This window comes from Cyprinodon variegatus, unplaced genomic scaffold, assembly GCF_000732505.1.
Source record: "Cyprinodon variegatus isolate N-32 unplaced genomic scaffold, C_variegatus-1.0 Scaffold835, whole genome shotgun sequence".
Classification (NCBI taxonomy): Eukaryota; Metazoa; Chordata; class Actinopteri; order Cyprinodontiformes; family Cyprinodontidae; genus Cyprinodon; species Cyprinodon variegatus.
The window spans coordinates 134,269-152,783 of NW_015151288.1; the positions used below are offsets into that span (position 1 = coordinate 134,269).

The window sequence follows — 18,515 nt, forward strand, 5'->3', positions numbered from 1 at the left end:
CAACAAAACAGGATGAATAGCGAGAAGATATAAAAATGTAAACGCCTTCATGTGACAGAAAATATGGTTAAGGGATTCATTTGGGCAACTCCAGACTAACCAGACCTAGAAAAGTTGATCTTGATTTTATAAACCCCTCTAGTGTAGTTAATTAGTAAAGCAAGGCATGGCAGTGCAGTTTTTGGAACGCTCTGGCTGGACCACACATTTCCAAAATTCCTGAGATGTCTCTCACTGGAATGTTGATGCTTTTCAGACTCAAACTAAACAATCTGATAAAATAGTTTTGTTGATTTTGAGGTAACTAAGCTCACAGTTAGAACCACAACTATGATTAAATCTGCATCTTCTGGAGTAAAATATTACTTTAGGGGACAGATTTGACTTAAAAACTCCCAAACAATATAAAAAAAAAAGACAACTAGGTAACAGAGTTGACTTCTTAAATGGAAATGGACTGAAACAACTGCTTCTCTGAAGCATTTTTTAAAGTATCCACATCTGAACATTTTTTTTTATTTTGAACAGTTTTTATTTAGAAAAGTTTATGCTTACCTCATTTTGAATGAAATGGGTTGTCTGAAATCTGCGTCTCTTCAAACTAATAAAGAAAGTCTTTGATTCTATCTGACTGATTTTCCATATCTCATTTAGATTTTGCAATCTTTTAATCTGGATGTAAGGAGAGATTAAGATTATAATAAAAGAGATAGAACATTGAGGCTTAATTAGAAAAGTTGCCCGGTGTGGTATTACTTTTTAAGATTCAGTAGACTTTGAGCTGGAGTTGATTTCTTTGCTAATTCAACATGTTCTCTTTGGTAGATCAATGATAAGGTCAACTGTCCGGACACGGGAGAATCTAAACCTTACCAAGGTAGTAAGTATATACTAAATGGACAGGAACTGTCCTGATAAACACAGAGTACAGGAGTTTTCCCTGAAGATTGGTAAAACATGAATGAGGATATCATTCAAACAGAGCTGTACTGCCAGGTTCTCAGTATTATTCCTTAAACTAAACGTGGTGTTATACCCTGGAGGTTTGTTGCTGTTCAGGATTGGACAGAAACTCCTAGGAGTCCAATCATAGTGGTGTAGAAAAGCTTTGAAGGCAACCATCTATGCTTTGGACCAAATGGCACTGGCATGAGACAGTTAGCTTGTACAGTGTCCAATGTCAGTCATTGGAACATGGTTCAGTATTCAGAGGACAGATGACGATGGTAGGATGTTCTTGAATACTTGGTATTCAAGGCAATAGTTGCTTTCTTTAATATATTTGGGGCAAAAAGAACCTTATTGCTGATGTTTGTGAGTAATTCCTAATAAATCCAACATCTAACTACTTTAAATAACAACTGCATTCAACTCAATACCTCGGGGAGCAGTGGGCTGCCATTGTGTGGCGCCCGGGGAGCAGTGTGGGTTAAGGGTCTTGCTCAGACACTCAGAGTGGCAGTCTGTGGAAGTGGGGCACGAACTCAGAACCTCAGAATTCCAAGCTTTATACCATAACCACTTGGCCGCCACTCCCCATGCGTAATGGTGCACCAAAATGGTGTTCCTATCATACTCCCATCAGGCGTTGCTTATAGTGCCAAAAGGGTCCTATATCATATAATTAAGCCTTCGAAAGTAAACCCTAGGTATATAATTCACAAAATATCGCCTTTGACACCATGGAGTAATAACAGATTTCTGGTTCTATTTTTTCCAAACCAGAAGAAAGACACTTGCCCACATGGGGACTCTGGCTCTGTTGGTGTGGGTGATGCTCATTTTTATGACCTCTTTCTGGAGCAGTAGTTTTTAAGCCTGGTCCACAGGGACCTCTTCATTACATGCTTTGCTTGACCTCCTCGGCAGCCATCCAGTGTAGCCAAGTAGACACCTTAAACACTCCATGCAGGGGCACCTGAGGACCACGATTGAGAAAAACGACCCTAGACTTACTCCAATATGGTATCACACCTCTTTTGGCCATTACGCTCTTTTTAGGAAGGCTGAACAAAATCTGTCACCTCTTGCAGCCAAAAAGGCATCTTTGCGATTTAGACATTACCGTCAAAGAGAACAATTGTTGTCACTGTGCAGATTAGCTCCCGAAAGAGCCACTTCAACTCAACTTTAAGCAATTGTGTGCACACTCTGCCTCGCATTAATGCTTGCTGATTGGAGAATGTTGGTATTTTGGTTACTGGGCAAACAGGGAAGTGCCAGGGAAGTGCTGATGCAAAAAGAGCAGACTTCACAAGCATTAATAGGAGAAACATGAACCAAGTAAAATACCATACTTGGTGCTTTGTTTGGACAAAAGAATAGCGTTAAGAAATAGATACAGTAGCAGCCAGGCAAAAGCAGCCAACTTTCCTCCAACTCCCAGCGAAATCCCCTCCAACTTCCAGCCACTGGAGTGACCCCCTCTTGCATATTTTCTTACTCTGGTTCTGTTCATTCCAAGAATTAAAGGGTATGACCAGGAAATGACGCTTCTGTTTTGATCTTAATGTTCAAAAATCCTGGCAGAAAGAATATTTTAGTACAAATATTGATTTTTAAAAAGGAATTGTTTGGGACCAGCCAAGAACCAGCCAAGGGCCCATCAAATAAAATGGGGAAATTTTGAATGGCTACTACTGTAAAAGCTCAACAAAGCATATATTTTTCATGATATTGGCCCTTATATGGGTGGGTGCTAGCTCAGAAACCTCAACTGAACAAGCAAAATAATGGGACAGATCCCATCAGATGTCTGTTCTGCTTGTCCAATGTTTTCCAAGCTCGATAGCTAAAGCTACATTTGCAAAGAGGGGATAAGTAGCAGATAGAAGTGTGCAAGAAAGTAACAATGATTCCTAGGCTTCTGGGTCTTTCAGACTGGTCAAAAGTGATTTGTCGCTGTGCTTGCTCTTTGCTCTGCACAGAGCATCCCTTTGTGACTTTGCAAGCTTTCTACATTCAAAGTTCAACAAAGGTCAACTTTGACCTTGGTGCACAGGGACAAATGTATGCGTTTACAAAAGAAACCAGGCCATCCTGTCAAAGGCCTAAAAAAGGAGACTGAATGAAGGAAAAGCTAATATTGCGTGTTTCTGGATTCGATGGAGGCTAAGCTTTTTGACAAGCCCGAACTTTTCAAACTGTTCTGTGGTCCCGAGGTTTTGACTACCCACAGCTTCTTCCTCCCTGTTGCTTTTTTCTTCTAACTAACAAGGCTATCGTTAGCACCTCACTGCTGACAAACAAACACCTGCCCATCCAACCCGTGTTGTGTAAACCAACCAATTTGAAAGGCCTAGTATGTTGGGTCCACATTATCTCTGAATTGGGAAGTTGGAATGACCTAATCTCAGAGGGGAAAGCGCTTTAATTTACTGCTTGTGGACTCTCACATTCTTCATTGTCTGTAGAGCATATGACCATTACAGCCTTTATTACATCCACCACAATGGCAAAAGAACAATGCTGAATGCAGTAACAAAGACATGATAAAAACAATTTAAAGTTGAAGGCAAAAACATTTAACTATTGTTAAATGTTGCATTTAACAGTGATACACGCCTATTTAAATTCTCAGTCATCTAGGTAATGGCAACAACAAAAGAGACTTAAATCAGAGGAAAGCAGACTTTTTCTGAAATTTTCTGAGGATGTTTTCACACTTTTTCAGGATCCTTTACTAATTCCATCAGCTCACACTTAAGCAATCTGTAGTTTTGAAGCTGATTTTTTTTTTTTGGTCATGTCATTTCTGTGGAATGAGTTCCCTAACTAAAGTTGCCTCCGATCTAAGCCTGTTTCCTGAAACTGTTGATGCAATTACTCAGTGATCGTAAATTCAAACTACAAATGGAACTCAACATTATGTCCCTGATGTTGCACCTTCTCCGCTTCTTCCACTTTACAATTTTGATTGGTTAAAAAGCAAGTATTTCTACCATTGGAAGGGACTGTTTGTTGCATTAAGACAAGAGGCTGCAGATTGTTACTGTTGGAAGCACTGTTGCATTGCATCTTGTCCTTTTGTGTGTTGTTAATGGCTGGAATAAAAGATTGTGTGTGTACGTTTTGCAATGTCTTTGCTTGATAAAACACTTTAAGACAATTTTTAAAATTTACTTTAGAGTAGTTATAGGTACCATTCACATTTGAACTGATTTTATAAAGTTACCTGGTACCTAGAAGTACCTAGAACCATTTTAATTTATTTCTTAAACACTAGGTGTACTAGGTGGTCTCATCATCATTGTGCCAGCACCAAATGGTTCCAACATTTCTTCTCCCATGTTTCTGTCTTCAAACTAAGACATGCTAACAAATTCAGATTAATGCATGAGTTGTAGTCATGGATCTAAGGCTGTTAAATGGTCCACTCCTCAGCTATGAGGAAAATGTTATACATTCAATAAATTCCTATTCAAAACCTCATACACTAATATGTGTGTGCGCAGACATTCCTTCCTGATCTCAGCTATCCTGATTAATATCTCTTTATTGTAACAAGTCTCTTTCTCTTCTGTCTTTGTGTGTCTGGGCACGTTTTAGATCGTCTCTGATTTAAGACACCCAGATGACATCACTCACAACCGAACCCGAGACGAAACTGTTTTTACTTTTGAAGAGGAAGGAATTATTTAAACTTGCATGCTGTTCTTTGTCTAATGCATTGCTCAGCTCGTCGCTCTGCAGCCCCTCTCTGCTGCTGAACAACATTTACACTATAATGATTTTACAGCAATGCGTAGAGTCCTCCGCTTCCTTTGTGAGAGCAGCCCTAGAGTACTGTGGAAGAAAGGTAACAGCCTAAGTAAGCTGCATCCTCGCTCATCTCTGCTAATTACTAATACAAAGGATGGAGTTGCACACGTCAGATTGAGGAACCTCTTAGCATCAGTTAAAAGAACTGATGTGTAGATTTGTTTTTTACAATCTTAGATGGGCTGAAAGATTAGACCAGGGTTGTAGGTAGAAATAACAAAACAAATTCTGATGTATTTCCTAAAAACACTTTTTTTATTTTATTTTATTCACAGATCAAAGCGTGCTAACCTCTCAGAGCTAACCGCCAGCTGAACAAACGTGTATATATGTGTGTGTGTGTGTGGTCATGTCGGGAATGACTAGCGGCGTTTGTGTGGAGAGTGACCTCTCCTCAATGCTGCAAAGAAGCTCAGCCCCTTCTCACCATCACCCAAATCACCATGGTTATGGCGGTCAAAGCCAGGTGAGGCAGTTTTTTCACGTTTTGATTCCTTCCAATGAACCGCAGTGTTGAAGCGATAGTGGTTGGTTTGTAAAGTCGTATGGTGTAACGAAAAATGACCTTTGTTGCAGGTGTCTGGTCTGGCACCAATGCTGGACTACACCACAGAGATGGACCGGTACCGCTCATCTATAGCCACCTTCTACAAGACCAATGTCAACATGAACATGAACGTAACAAACTTTCCCCAATCGGCCAAGCTGGCAGCCCGTCTGGCGGCCGCTGCTCCCATCTTCCCCCCTACCGCTGCCAGGCTGGGCGCCATGGCGACGGCCCCCTGGGGATGTCATGACAACATGAACATGAACATGAACCACCCAGCAGCCATGTTCTGGGGCAGACCCAAACCTGTTGCCACGGCGCCAACGCATCCTCACCACCACCCCTCGGCGACTCCCGGTCACATGACCTCTTCGCACGCCCACAGCAGCAGCATGCACCAGAGCAGCGGGGGTCCTGGTGGGGGAGGGGGTGGTGGTGGTGGAAGTGAAGGGGGCGGAGCTGAAAAACATGGACACACTGCATCACTTCCTGTTAGCCAAGGAACAGCGCATCATCACGCCATACCGCCTAGCAATGGGAACTTTCTCTCCGGTTACAGTGGTGGAGCAGAGTGTGGTGTCATGAACAAGCAGGGGCACGCCCACCCGGACATGATGGGCCTATCAGAGGGCAGCAACTGCAATGGGGGAGGAGTTATGAGTGGTGGCTTTCTGGGGGGGCTTGGTTTACCCCCTGGGGTCATTGTCATGGCAATGGGATCCGCAGGTGGAGGGATTTCAGACGCCAGCAGCGCTTTCCAGATGACAAGCGGCCAGAGAGCGCTAACAGACTGCCAACAGCATACCAACTCCTCCCCCTGCCCCTCCTCTTCCTCCCCCTCGTCGTCAGGGGTGACAGCAGGGGGCGTCTCCCTCTCTTCGTCATCTTCATCGTCATCAGGGACTGTGGCCAAGAGGAAGCGGAAGCGCTGTGGCGTCTGCGGGCCGTGCAGACGGCTGATCAACTGCGGCGTCTGCTCGTCCTGTCGCAACAGGAAGACGGGGCACCAGATCTGCAAGTTCAGAAAGTGCGAGGAGCTAAAGAAGAAGCCGGGAGGAGGAGGTGGGGTCCTAGAGGTGAGCCTGTTGGTACACACACAGAAAAACACTTACCATGCAGTACCAAAAATCTTTTCAGGACTCAAACTGCCTCTTGTTTTGTCTCATTAATCTTGAGTGGGTTCTAATGGGATGAAATATGACAAACCTGTGGTGCTTTCATACCAAACTCGAACGGAACAAAAGTTTCACATAATTTGAATGTTGTTGCTTGCTTGACATTTCTCCAGCAATCTATGGCTAGACCAGAGTAACCTCTTGCATTACCTCTCTCTGACCAAGACCCAAAACTTTTATCCAATTTTCGTGGCAGAACACCTGTGCAAAGAAGTAAGGCAAAGAGACGGTTTGGAGCTCACTGAGAACAGTGAGAGTCTAGTGCAAGAGGTCAGGCAGAGGTGGAGGGCTGTAACCGGCATTGGAGTAACTCACTTTGCTATGTTTGCCCTAATCTTGCCATTTGCATCGTTAAAATGTTTTCTTTGCATGGCTTTGCTTCTGAATGCGACTCTGCATCAGAATACAATGTAAATCACTTGATCTGGTTGTGTCATTTGACTCCAGTGTGAATGTGCCATTACTCAAAGATGGGTATTATGTGAAGAGGAAGGAAACTTTTGATAAAACACAACTAAGGAACCCAACAGTTGGGTCAATGCGGAAGATGTGAAGTCTAAAGGAGAGTTGGGTTCCAAAGCTGAATCCAAAGCTTTAAACATCTCCCAGGGCTCTGTTCGATCCATCATTTAAACATGGAGAGAAGATGGACCAAAACTGTAGGTCAACCTCAACATGGAGGTCAACCTAGACTGAAAACCTAGAGGGAGAATGGTGGCCTAGTGGTTAGGGCATAGAGCTTGGAATCCTGAGGTTCTGAGTTCGAGGCCGACTACCACAGACTGCCACTCTGGGTCCCTGAGCAAGACCCTTAACCCCACGGTCCCAAATTGTAGGTGACAGCAGACAGTGCCACAGATAGGAGGCCTCTAATTGGTCAATTCTACATCCGCTCTACTCTATGCATAGTTCCTGTTTGGTACCTTACCGGCTTGTTTTGTTTGTATGACCGCGAATATGGAAAACGACTCGTGAAGATGGACCAGCCAGAAGAGCGAGGTGCACGAGAACGCTGGGACCCTTTTTCCACCTGGATATCCTTTCTCTTTTGCCCTCATATCCCTCTGTTGTCGCACAAAATTTCCCTCACCACTTCGGGCGTATCTAGACCCACAGCTAGTACCTGATTGTCCATCTGGTGTTGTGGCACGGAACACCATAGCGCAGACCACGCTTCAATATTGGGCAAAATACTGCTGCGGGAGGATAACCAGCCCTTTACTCTTACAAGCTAGTCACCCTTTGTGTGTACGCATCTTCACATGCAGTCTTCACAATGAAACACGGTGGTGGCAGCATTACTCTGTCAGGTTGCTTTCTTTTTCCTTCATGAAGGCAGAAGCTGATGCAGCTAAATCCAGGACTTTCCCAAAGATGATTTTGCCCAAACCGCCTGCAGTTCCATGTGCAGAGAAAGATGGTCCCACTACATGGAGACAGAAATACCCAGAGGGCTAGACTTTCCAGATCTCTGATCACTCTCCTTCCACTTCAAAACTTTTCAATGCCATGTGCTGTCCTTTTCATAAAAACACAATAAAACCCTCTCAAGTTTGAGTTTTTAATGAGACAAAGCAAGGAAAAGCTCAACGGGTATCAATACTTTTCAAAACATGACTCGTCTTTGTACACGTACAGTGACAGGGCTGAATATTTAGCCGGTTTTGCCTCTCTTCCTGTTTCTGTGTGTGTGTTTGGTTCTCTGGGATGTGCGTGTGTGTGTCCTGGCTCACTTAACCCAGATGACTGCCAGTGAGGCTGGAAGGCATCGCTCACCCCGCTGAGTGAGTGTGTGTGAGTGCTGTGCAGATGGTGGGTGGTGAAAAGCGAGAGCTCGGAGCATGCTGAGGTCTGGCAGGCTGCCAATGCACACACACTGAGCCCAACACACTCACTCAGACACACACACACACCAGCTCTACACTGATTCACAGAGATAAAGAGAGCCTGCAGAGAGCGGGAAACGGAGAATATTTATGTTATCTGCCTCCTCCTCAGGGCGTGTGTGCCAGCGCTCGTCTTTGCCGTAAGAAGTAGCGGCGATCAATAATTCATTGACACCAGTTTTCGACCTCACTGATGACTCCATATATCTTTCTCACACACACACACACACTTCCTGTGGGAATGTCTACGTACCAGCTCTAATTATTCCCTCTTCTGCACACTAAAACAAGGAGTGTGTGTGTTAGGGAGACAGTGAATTAGCAGCCATAATCTTCCTCAATTACACACTAATTGGACCTGTGGAGGCTCACGGCAACTGACAGCACCATGCATGTGTGTTTTAGCATGTGGATGTGTGTCCTGAATGTGTGCGTTGGCAGGTGGTTTCACACTCTTGCCTCATCCTTTTCCCGCTTCTTTGAAGTCGACCTGACAGACGTTCCCTTGGTCCTAAACTTGACTTTGTGTGCTGAACATTAAAGCTTTGACAGAACTTCTTCAGAGTTTTGTCCTGTAGAGTCCACAAATTCCTTTGGGTTTGCTAAAGGATAAGATAAAAAAGGAGGTGTCCAAAAGTCCTCAAACTTTAAAGCTGGGTCAGAACCTTTCCCAAAGGCCAAACACAGAGAAGGTCTTGACTTATTAGAAAAACGCTGAAAGGCAAACAGGTTCAAAGTTAAAAGTTGAACCTTGAACAAGTTTTTGCATCCTTGCAAATCTACAAAAATAAAAAAGCTCTCTGTCATTTGAAGGGAATAGACTATGGTCTGAACTAAAGTGTGTCAGATGCTTGCAAAAGTTTGTGCAAACCTCAACTCTTCTTCTTTGTTTTCTCCTCAGCGGCCGCCCTCCGTCCCAGCCGGCGAGGCGTTCCGCTGGTTCTTCTAGCCTTTCCTTCACCGGTGGATTTACCAACGCAGACAGACCTGGACTGAATGAAATTCAGAGGAAGGACTGCGTCGTCTCGGACTGAACCGCAGCACGAACTTTGTCGTGTGCGGGATTGCCCAGAAATCCTGTTTCGACTGGATGGAGGCAGAGGAGGGGGAGGAGGGAGAGGCAGTTGGATCCCTTAAACTCACCCTCCATTGGTAAATAAGTTAGCATCTCAAGTAGCTCAACTAAAGCAGGTTAATTCAAACCATTAAGTCATCTGACACATCTGCAACGGTTCTTGTATTCAACTGATAAATGTTCTGTACTGTTACTTTATCTCTGCGGTTGAATGAACTTTTCCTGATTTTGTGCGATCCAAGATTTGGGTCAAAACCAGAGAGATGTCTTTGTACCTTCTTTTATATCTTGATGTCTGATTTGCCACATTGGTTTGATCCATCTTTGTAATCTTAGCCAGATGTGTTAATACGGGTCAGTTCAACTTTACCTACAACCATCCATTCACCTAAAGGCAGAATCAGCCCCTAAAATAACTCCCGGGGTAGAGTTACTCTCTGGAAGTCCATGAATTTCTGCTCAAGTCCAGTTTTCACAATGAATAGCTGTCGTTCATGATGGGACAGAACATCAGAGCAAACGCAGGTCGCATTTGGATCCAGATTACAGGGTTCCCTGAGTGAACCTTTAAGCTTGTAAACCCATTAACCTGGTCAGTATTATCTTGTTAGCCCTGAAGTCTTAAGTTCAGGGCGGGTAAAGCGCCAATCCTTAATGTGCCACAGCATTGCTTACTGCTGAAGGATTTCAAAGTATTACGGTAGTTTTTGTTTAAGGTTTTGGATCATAACTAAGAACAAAAAAAAAACACTCAGGGGAACAAATGCTTTAGGTAAAGTAGAGAGTACATTCCTACTGATGAACTGACAAGTATAGGAAGCTACAGGCTTCCGAAGGAAGTAGGGTAGACTTTAAAATGTTGTTCGGTTCGTTGTGTCAAAGGGAGGATAAAGGTTTTCTAAGGTCTTCATCCTATTCGAGCAAATCATTCTGGTTTATATTTAAAGCTGTAGCTGTCTAAAGCCGTCTTCATACCCAACGTAGAAAAAAAATGCCATTTCTTTACGTTGTTCACCTGCTGTTGGTAGGTCTGCATTTCACCTGTCCCACCATCAATTCACAAAGATATAAAGAAATCCCATCATCTTCACTGCACTCCTTCACCCACATCTCAAAACCATTTCAGCAAGTAATTGGTTAATGCAACATGAATTAATTTGCTCCTGATTACAGCTTTACATAAAGATAACATCCATATTGCTTCCTGCGCCTTGTCCGCGGTTAGCGTGAACATGGCTTAAGGCTTTGACTGGTCGAACTGGGTAGTGGCCAATAAAACTCTACTTCAGGTTAATAAAGAAAGAACTTTCTAAACATATTTTGTTCCATTCATCAGACAACTGCCTTCCTCCTCTTCCTCCTCATCTTCCCAGCAAAACCACTAATCCCATTGTAGCAAAACCCAGGATGATTCAGGACTCAGCCACAGAGACTTCTTCAGTTTGACCAAAACTGGCTGACAAGCTAACCTCCAAGAGGATTCACAAACTGACCTCAGTAGGAAGTGATCCAAGACTGTTAATATGGACAAGTTCCCTACAGTAGGACTACAGCAACCACATCACTGTTATCTGTCTCTTCTGTCTACCTCCTCCAGAACTTTACAGGCACCTTGATTGACTCTTACCGGATGGTGTTTCTGCTGGTACAATAAGAGCTGCTTCTTAACTCTCTTGGGGCTCCAGAGTTCATTGAGTTCAAGTGAAGCCGGTCATTAATCTGGCAAATGAAAGAGTTTAAGGAGTTCATTGGGTTTGCTGGATTTTGACGGGAGGTTTATGAGGTTTTATAAAGCCAGAAGTGAAGTGGGAAAAACAGTTTTACTGGATTCTTGGTAATTTAATTGAAGCTTTCCGAGTCTTACCATCTCTGGTTAACCCCAAAATGAGAAAATGATTTTTTTTTGGTATCAAACCATCAGTTAAACCCTGGATCTCAGAGAGAGTTCAGAACCAGTCCCCATATTCCTGTATCAGAGCACAGTGAACCAAGTGGTAAAAGAAACAAAGAGCTGTACTTCCAGCGCAGCGCGGGAATTTCTCAGGGATCCGTTGGATCCCCTGAGCAGAACTCCGAGACCCAACGGAACCGAGCTGGAAGAGATCAGAACATTCCACACTGCAACTGTGTCATTTCCTGTTTGTCAGCTGAGGACATGCTCAGTGATACCTTGTACACACTAAGACATTCTCATTAAAATTTTATCTTGAAAAGTTAAACGTTTGGTGGAATAATCAAATCGGTTCTCCAAATATTTTCAGTAAACATTCAGCTAAGGGTCTGGTATTGAATATGGACCCAAAAGCAAAACAATAAAATGTCTTTTTGCAAACCTGAATATCCATCCATTTTCCATCACGACCATCTACGATCACGAGGGGTGCTGGTGCATATCTCCGGTAGTCTATGGGTGAGAGACGGGGTACACCCTGGACAGGTCGCCAGGGCAACACAGAGACAACCAACCATTCACGCACACAATTTAGAATCTAGATTAGCCAATTTACCTAACAGTCATGTTTTGGACTGAGGGGCAAGCCGGAGTACCCGGAGAGAACCCACGCATGCTCAGGGAGAACATGGAAACTCCATGCAGAAAGACCCTGGGCCGAGAATCTAACCTAAAGCCTTCTTGCTACCCACTGCAGCACTGAGCAACCCAACCTGGACATATTTTTGAGTAAACATGGCACTAAAGCCTCCTCCCGCACACCTGTTGGTTTAAAAAGAAAAAGGAAATCCATTTGTAATGCAGTCTGGGTCGCATTATTTCCGTTTAGGAACTCAACCTTTTTAAAAAATGCCTGATTTTCCCTCTCTAACCAACTTCCCTCAGGTTTTCGAGGATTCCCTGCTTTAGCACAGCTGATTATGATGATTGCAGTTTAGTAAAAGCCTGTTAATCAGCTTTCAGTTAAAACCAGCTGTGCTGGAGGAAGGAAACCTCTAAAACCTGCAGGACAGCGGCCCTCGAGGACCGACTTTGGGGATGCCTGGTGTATCTCCTCCAGTAGCATCATCTCATTCTGGCTCATTGTAATTCCTATTGGGACCTGCTTTTTTCCCCTATATTTTACTCATTTGTGTGAACTTCCCTGACGTTTGCTAAATTTGATGCTCTTCACAAAACAAAACATACCACTAAATTTCACTGCAACAAGACGAAGCTAATAAAGCTCTAATAACTCCCACCATTAGGCTCTATCTCAGGGTTTCAAAACCACGCAGATGTTTAGAGTAAGATGGAGGTAAAACGGCACGAACAAAGGCTCATGTGGCCTCTTTGTTGAATCATCTCAGATTACGCACAATAACATCTTCGCCACCAGCCGGGCAGAGAAGCTCCATTCTCTGCAGAACGTTTCTCAATCCCATCTTCTCTTCCCGCAGCTCTGCTGGAGTTTCTGCACCTGACGATGTGCTGGAAATGTTTACAGATATTTGTTTATCTTTCATGGGGAAAACGCTCCCCGGCTCTTTGTGGGAGCTGAACCCAAACATCCTCTTCCTCCCAGGCTGGAGGAGGAAGGAGGAGAGAGCCTTTCTCCGTGCTCTCCTCATGTAATCCGTCTCTGTGACCTCTTCATGTGCTGAATTATAATAAAGCATTTAACACACACACACACGGGTTGAAGGGATGTCTGATGATTGCATCATGCGTCGCAGTGAGTAATGATGTGTGTGAGCAGGAGGAGGCGGCAGGCATGAAAATGAACAATATGTTTTCCTGTTTGTGTGAAATTTTCCTGCCACAAGATGGAAGCTCGGTGTGTGTGTGTGTGTGTGTGTGAGCGTGGGCTTGTCATCTCTGTAATGGTGTTGCTATCTGACAGAGAAAGAAAGAAAGACAGAGCCTGGTTGTCCCTGACGACGGTGCGCCGTGTTGCCAGGCAACTGCGCTAACAATGGGCCCACCACCAGTGTTCTAGAATGTGGGCGTGGCCTGAGGAGGAGAGGGGCGGGGGCTGTCCTCCTAGAACCATCCTGGCTGACGTAAGGGTTGGGTTTTTAGATTAGAGGATGGTGGATCATCCTGGATCCGAACAGAACCACAAACTGCTGGATTATAAACAAATATTAACACTTTCCGTCATTTTGAAGAGTTACAAGATGCCGTAGATTACCAGGATTTAATCTGTCAGGATTACACAGCGAAGCAAAGCTATGGAGAAAAAATGTTTTCTTCTAAACATCAGATAATTATGGAGCATGTTTGAAAAAGCTCAGCTCCTTGAGGAGTCTGCCTCAATGATTGACATCTAGAGGTTCTACCTCTATGGTTTTATACCTCAGGGTTTCTACATAACAGCCTAAAACACACTGTTTCTACCTCAGAGGTTCTACCAGATAGTGTCATCATGTCTGCACCAGATGTAACGCTCCAGAAGACATTTTGACAGAAGACATTTCTAGTTATTTCTCAGTTCTGTCAGCAGGTTCTGAATGAAATTGATGTCTGGGCTTTGACTAGGCCGCTAACCCATCCTTCTGTATTTCTAGATGTTTTTTTTTGTTTGTTTTGTTCCATCTTTTAAATGTCATTACACTGTCACAAGAACAAAGCAACGAAATTCACTCTCTGCATTTAACCCATCCCCTTGGGGAGCGGGCTGCCATTGTGTGGTACCTGGGGAGCAGTGTGGGGTTAAGCGTCTTGCTCAGGGACCCAGAGTGGCAGTCTGTGGGAGTGGGGCTTGAACTCAGAACCTCTGTGAGCTCTAACCACTGGGCCACCCACTTCTCTATGTTTATAGGGCGGTTTTCCTGCTGGAAGGTAAACCTCCATCCCTCCATCATGGATTTGTTTCCATCCAGCTTCCCATAAACTGAGCAGTTTTTCTGACCTTGCTGAAGAAGAGCAGCACCACAGAATGATGCTACCGCCTCCGTGTTTCACTCAAGTCACGTTTTCACGTGCAGAACAAGCTTTCAAACACAGCTTGTGAGATTCAAGACATTTTTAACGATGGGTTTGATTCTGCTCCTGCTACTTTTTCACGAACAACCATTTGGCGAGTGTTATAAGAAAAGTCTTGAGATTGTATTATCAAGAAATGACATTGGTGATCTTCATTCAAGCAGCATTTAATAACCATTGCAAGGGAAAACATACAATGTCTGTCAATGTTCCTGCCTGTTCTGGTCTAGAAAAGTTTGTTCTAACAGACTTACAGTCTGAGAGCTGTGAAGGTGTCCACAAACAGTTAATCAAAACAAGTTGATCAGGGGGTGTGGCCTAGTGGTTAGGACATTGCCCTTGGAAGCCAGAGGTTCTGATTTCAAGCCACACTCCCATCTACTGACATTCTGGGTCCCTGAGCAAGACCCTTAACCCAAGACTGCTGTGTAATGACAATAAAAGCTGTAAGAAGAAAACAGTAAGATGCTGAATGAGCTTTGAGTTTAAACGAGTCTGGTTTAAAAAAAGCTCAGAGATAAGACTCACATCTAACAGGTGTTCTGCTTGAGTAAATACTTCTGTGCAACAAACAAAACAAGCTCACAATCAGTTATTAAGCAGAGTCCAAACAGGAGATTTTTTCCCATTACATAGTTTTTGGTGTATGATAAACTTCTTTCCTGAGCTGTGCGCCGTTGTCTCCAGTCACACTTCTTGGCTGCTTCCCTCTTTGCTGCCAGTTTAGGTGGACTACCACATCTTTTACAGTCGGTCTATCCCTTCTACATCATTGGATCAACAGAAGATGTTTAAAGTTTAGGATATTGCTTTAGAACATGACCCTGCTTTATTCCTCTCTGACCTTTCTGCTATGGTGCTTGATCTTAAAGAGGCCAGACCAACCTCGAATCAAACACTTGATTGCAGTAAGTTTTATTAGGTTGCATTAAATTAAAGTAGAAAAACTTTAAACATGTCAGACTTCAGGTTTTTAAGTGTTGTATAGTAACGAAGTAAAAATACTTCACTACTGTATTTAAGTATATTTTGGGGTACCGTACTTCATACTTTCTAAGAGTATACATTTTTTTGAGAACTTTCACTTTTACTTCACTACATTTCCGAACTTAATTGCATACTTTTACTCCGATACATTTTCAATGTTTGGTTTAATTACTAAGTAAAAAAAATAAAATAAAATCATCGAGAGAAACGCAAGTGTTTTGACTCCACCTACTGACCACAAAGTCGGGTCTTGCCTGGGCTTGTTCATCAACACCAATAGGATACGCCTGTTTCACAAAGCCAGTCTAAATTTATCCAACACTTGGTTGTTTAGATTATTTTAAGTGGATTTAACCTTCAGAGTTTACCAAAATGTAAAAAAATGTCATTCAAACTGCAATTACTTTTTACTTATACTTTTCACTACATTACTTGAGTACATCTATTTTTACAGTAATTCTTATACTTAAGTTCAAGCCATTTCAGATACTTTAAGACTTTTACTCAAGTAACATTTCAGTCAGTGACTTGGACTTTTACCAAAGTCATATTTTGGAGAGGTACTTATACTTTTACTTGACTCAGAGATTTCAGTACTTTATACAACACTGTGCTTTTCCTTAAAAGCCATGGTTTAGCTGTTAAATAAAACCTAAAAGAGTTAAATGTGACTCAAAAAAACGACATAGAGTTAGAAAGCAAATAGAAAATTTAAACCATCTGAGAGAAATGATTTACCAGGCTGGGTAAAAAGGTCTGTATGACAGCAAAATGGTGAGTAAAGTCTCCTCAGCTTCGTTCGGTACCTGTAGCATTGGAGGAAGAGTCTGTAAATGTATACTTTGGGTGTCAAATCCACTATATGAGTTCAGAGTTGATAGACAAAGAGTTATTTTTTCCATTTTAACACCTCCAGATTTATTATGTATTTTTTAACACTCAGTTTTAACTACTAACATGTGGCACCTCAGAGTTATATTTGTATAATATAACTCTATTAAGAGCTAAATTAACACTGTCTTTGAAGAACGTCTACTAACACCATATTATTTAACACTTTTCAGGTTGCTGTGTAGGCTTATAACTTTCCTTTTAGATAAAGCTTATAGTTAGAGTGCCTCAGGTTATCCTGAGCTATCTCTATAGTTATGCTGCTATAGGCTTAGACTGCTGGAGGACATAGGGACCCTTTTTTCATCATTTTCTTCATTGTATCTCTATTCTCCCACTCTGCAGTGTTTGTTATTTTAATCTCTAACTTTATGCTCTGTCTGCTGTTTCTCATAGTAGCGTCATCTGGTCTGTTCCTGTTTGGCTGTGACTCCATCCTGGAGAGAAATATCAGCTGTGCTGCTGCCATCAACACCTTTGTTCATAGATTAGATTTCCTTAGATAGAAAACTTTGAACCAATCTGTATGAATTATCTCTGTAAAGTGCCTTGAGATGACATGTGTTGTGAATTGGGGCTATAGAAATAAACTAAAACTAATACTTGACTGATTCCTCTAAATGAAGGAAACCAAGAAGTGGACTGAGAGAGAATGAGCAGCTGAATAAAGAAGGAAAACTGACCATCAGAACCTCAAAACACTGAATGATGAAGAGCATTAGACTCTAGAGCTTGTGGACCCCTGTTCTCCTGATTCCTCCATCCAAGGAATGTTTTGAATTTCAGCGATGCAGTTAACTTTGGATCAGGGTCCATTACTGGTGCAGGACCTTGTCTTGTCTGGTTGTTCCTGCTGGCTCAGCTGTGGATGAGGCCGAGGCTCCATCCGCTGTGGTTCTGGATGGATTAAACCACAGAACTGTAGCCCACCTCTCCATACCAGCTGACAGACGTTACGAAGCAACAGATGAGGTCAGAGAGCTGATTCCTTCATTTCTGTCTGTAAAACATAAAACTACCAGAGAGAGAAAACCTTCCTTCCATGAGTTCATTTAGTTCTGCTAAATAAGAGAAACCAGTTCCCCAGATTCCTGGAATGGATCCCATCTGCATCCCACTGTCACTGACTGCTGAACCGGGCCTTGGTTCTGATCCACCTGGCTGTGTGTTTAACAGCCAGTTAATGGCCCCCTGATGGGCCTAATTACTGCAGCAGAGACTCCGTCTCCACCAATCCCCTGAGGCTCATTAGGCCTCTTAGTTTCCTCCTGCTCCCCAGAGGAAGATGAGGAGGTAAACACAGGAGGAAGAACACAGAGGCGTTCTCTTTGCTCCACCTGCTGGTGAAACGCAGAAACTTCCCAGAGCAGCTTAGATTGTTTCACATGAATGTGTTGTTTAAAGCCACAATAAAATGTCTCATAAACCTCTCGATTCACTGGTGATTAAAGAAAAATGTTAATCATGTGCAGAGAGGTGTTAGAACACTTAGAGGATGATCAGGAAATCTGTTCATTAACTGTTTATTGTCTATAAAAGCAGAAACTGGAGCATGTGGAGCAGGATTCTCGAGGGCCGCTGTCCTGCAGGTTTTAGAGGTTTCCATGCTCCAGCAAAGCTGATTTTAATTGAAAGCTGATTAACATGCTTTTGCTCAACTGCAATCATCATAATCAGCTGTGCTAAAGCAGGGAAACCTTGAAAACCTGCAGGACAGCGGCCCTCGAGGGCCGACTTTGAGGATGCCTGATTTGGAGCAAACAGGAAAAGGAAAGATCCAAGCAACACTCCAGAGAAGCAGCTGATCCAGTCCAAGTCAGAGTGTTCAATGAGGTGAGGAATGGAAAACTGATGCTAAGCTGACAGGTCAAAGGTCATCACAGGTAAGGCTTGGTTGAAGGAGAAAGGCCTGTTCTTTATGAAAACAATAGGGTGGCTTTTTAACTGCATGTGAATGAATCGCAGCTAGAAAAAGGACCAAAACCAGTGCAATCCACTGAGGCCAACAAGACATTGAAAATCAAAAGTCCAGAGAGAAATCAGGAATGTAAACAATGGAGAGCAACATGGAAGGAAGCCTAGACGTACTAAGTGTGCTGTATTGTTTTTTTGTCCATCTGTATCCCTCTCACCAGTGCTGCCCCATATTAATCGAATGTAAGCAGTTGTTTTGGCTTGTTAGATCAGATGCGACTGCTGCAGCGTGTTGATGTCTGTATGTTAGGCTGAATGGCGTCACGTAAATCAACGGGTCGATGGGTCTGATGTTCCCACT

General features: G+C 43.1%; 1 protein-coding gene across 1 annotated transcript; it reads left to right on the plus strand.

Moving 5' to 3' along the window:
* The first annotated feature begins 5,011 nt into the window (after nt 1–5,011).
* Nucleotides 5,012–11,332, plus strand: LOC107099063 (CXXC-type zinc finger protein 5-like). The gene is made up of 3 exons (XM_015397031.1): nt 5,012–5,227; nt 5,338–6,384; nt 9,271–11,332. Exons 1-3 carry the CDS (start codon nt 5,111–5,113, stop codon nt 9,316–9,318), a joined length of 1,212 nt encoding a protein of 403 aa, XP_015252517.1. The 5' UTR covers nt 5,012–5,110; the 3' UTR covers nt 9,319–11,332.
* Nucleotides 11,333–18,515: the final 7,183 nt, after the last annotated feature.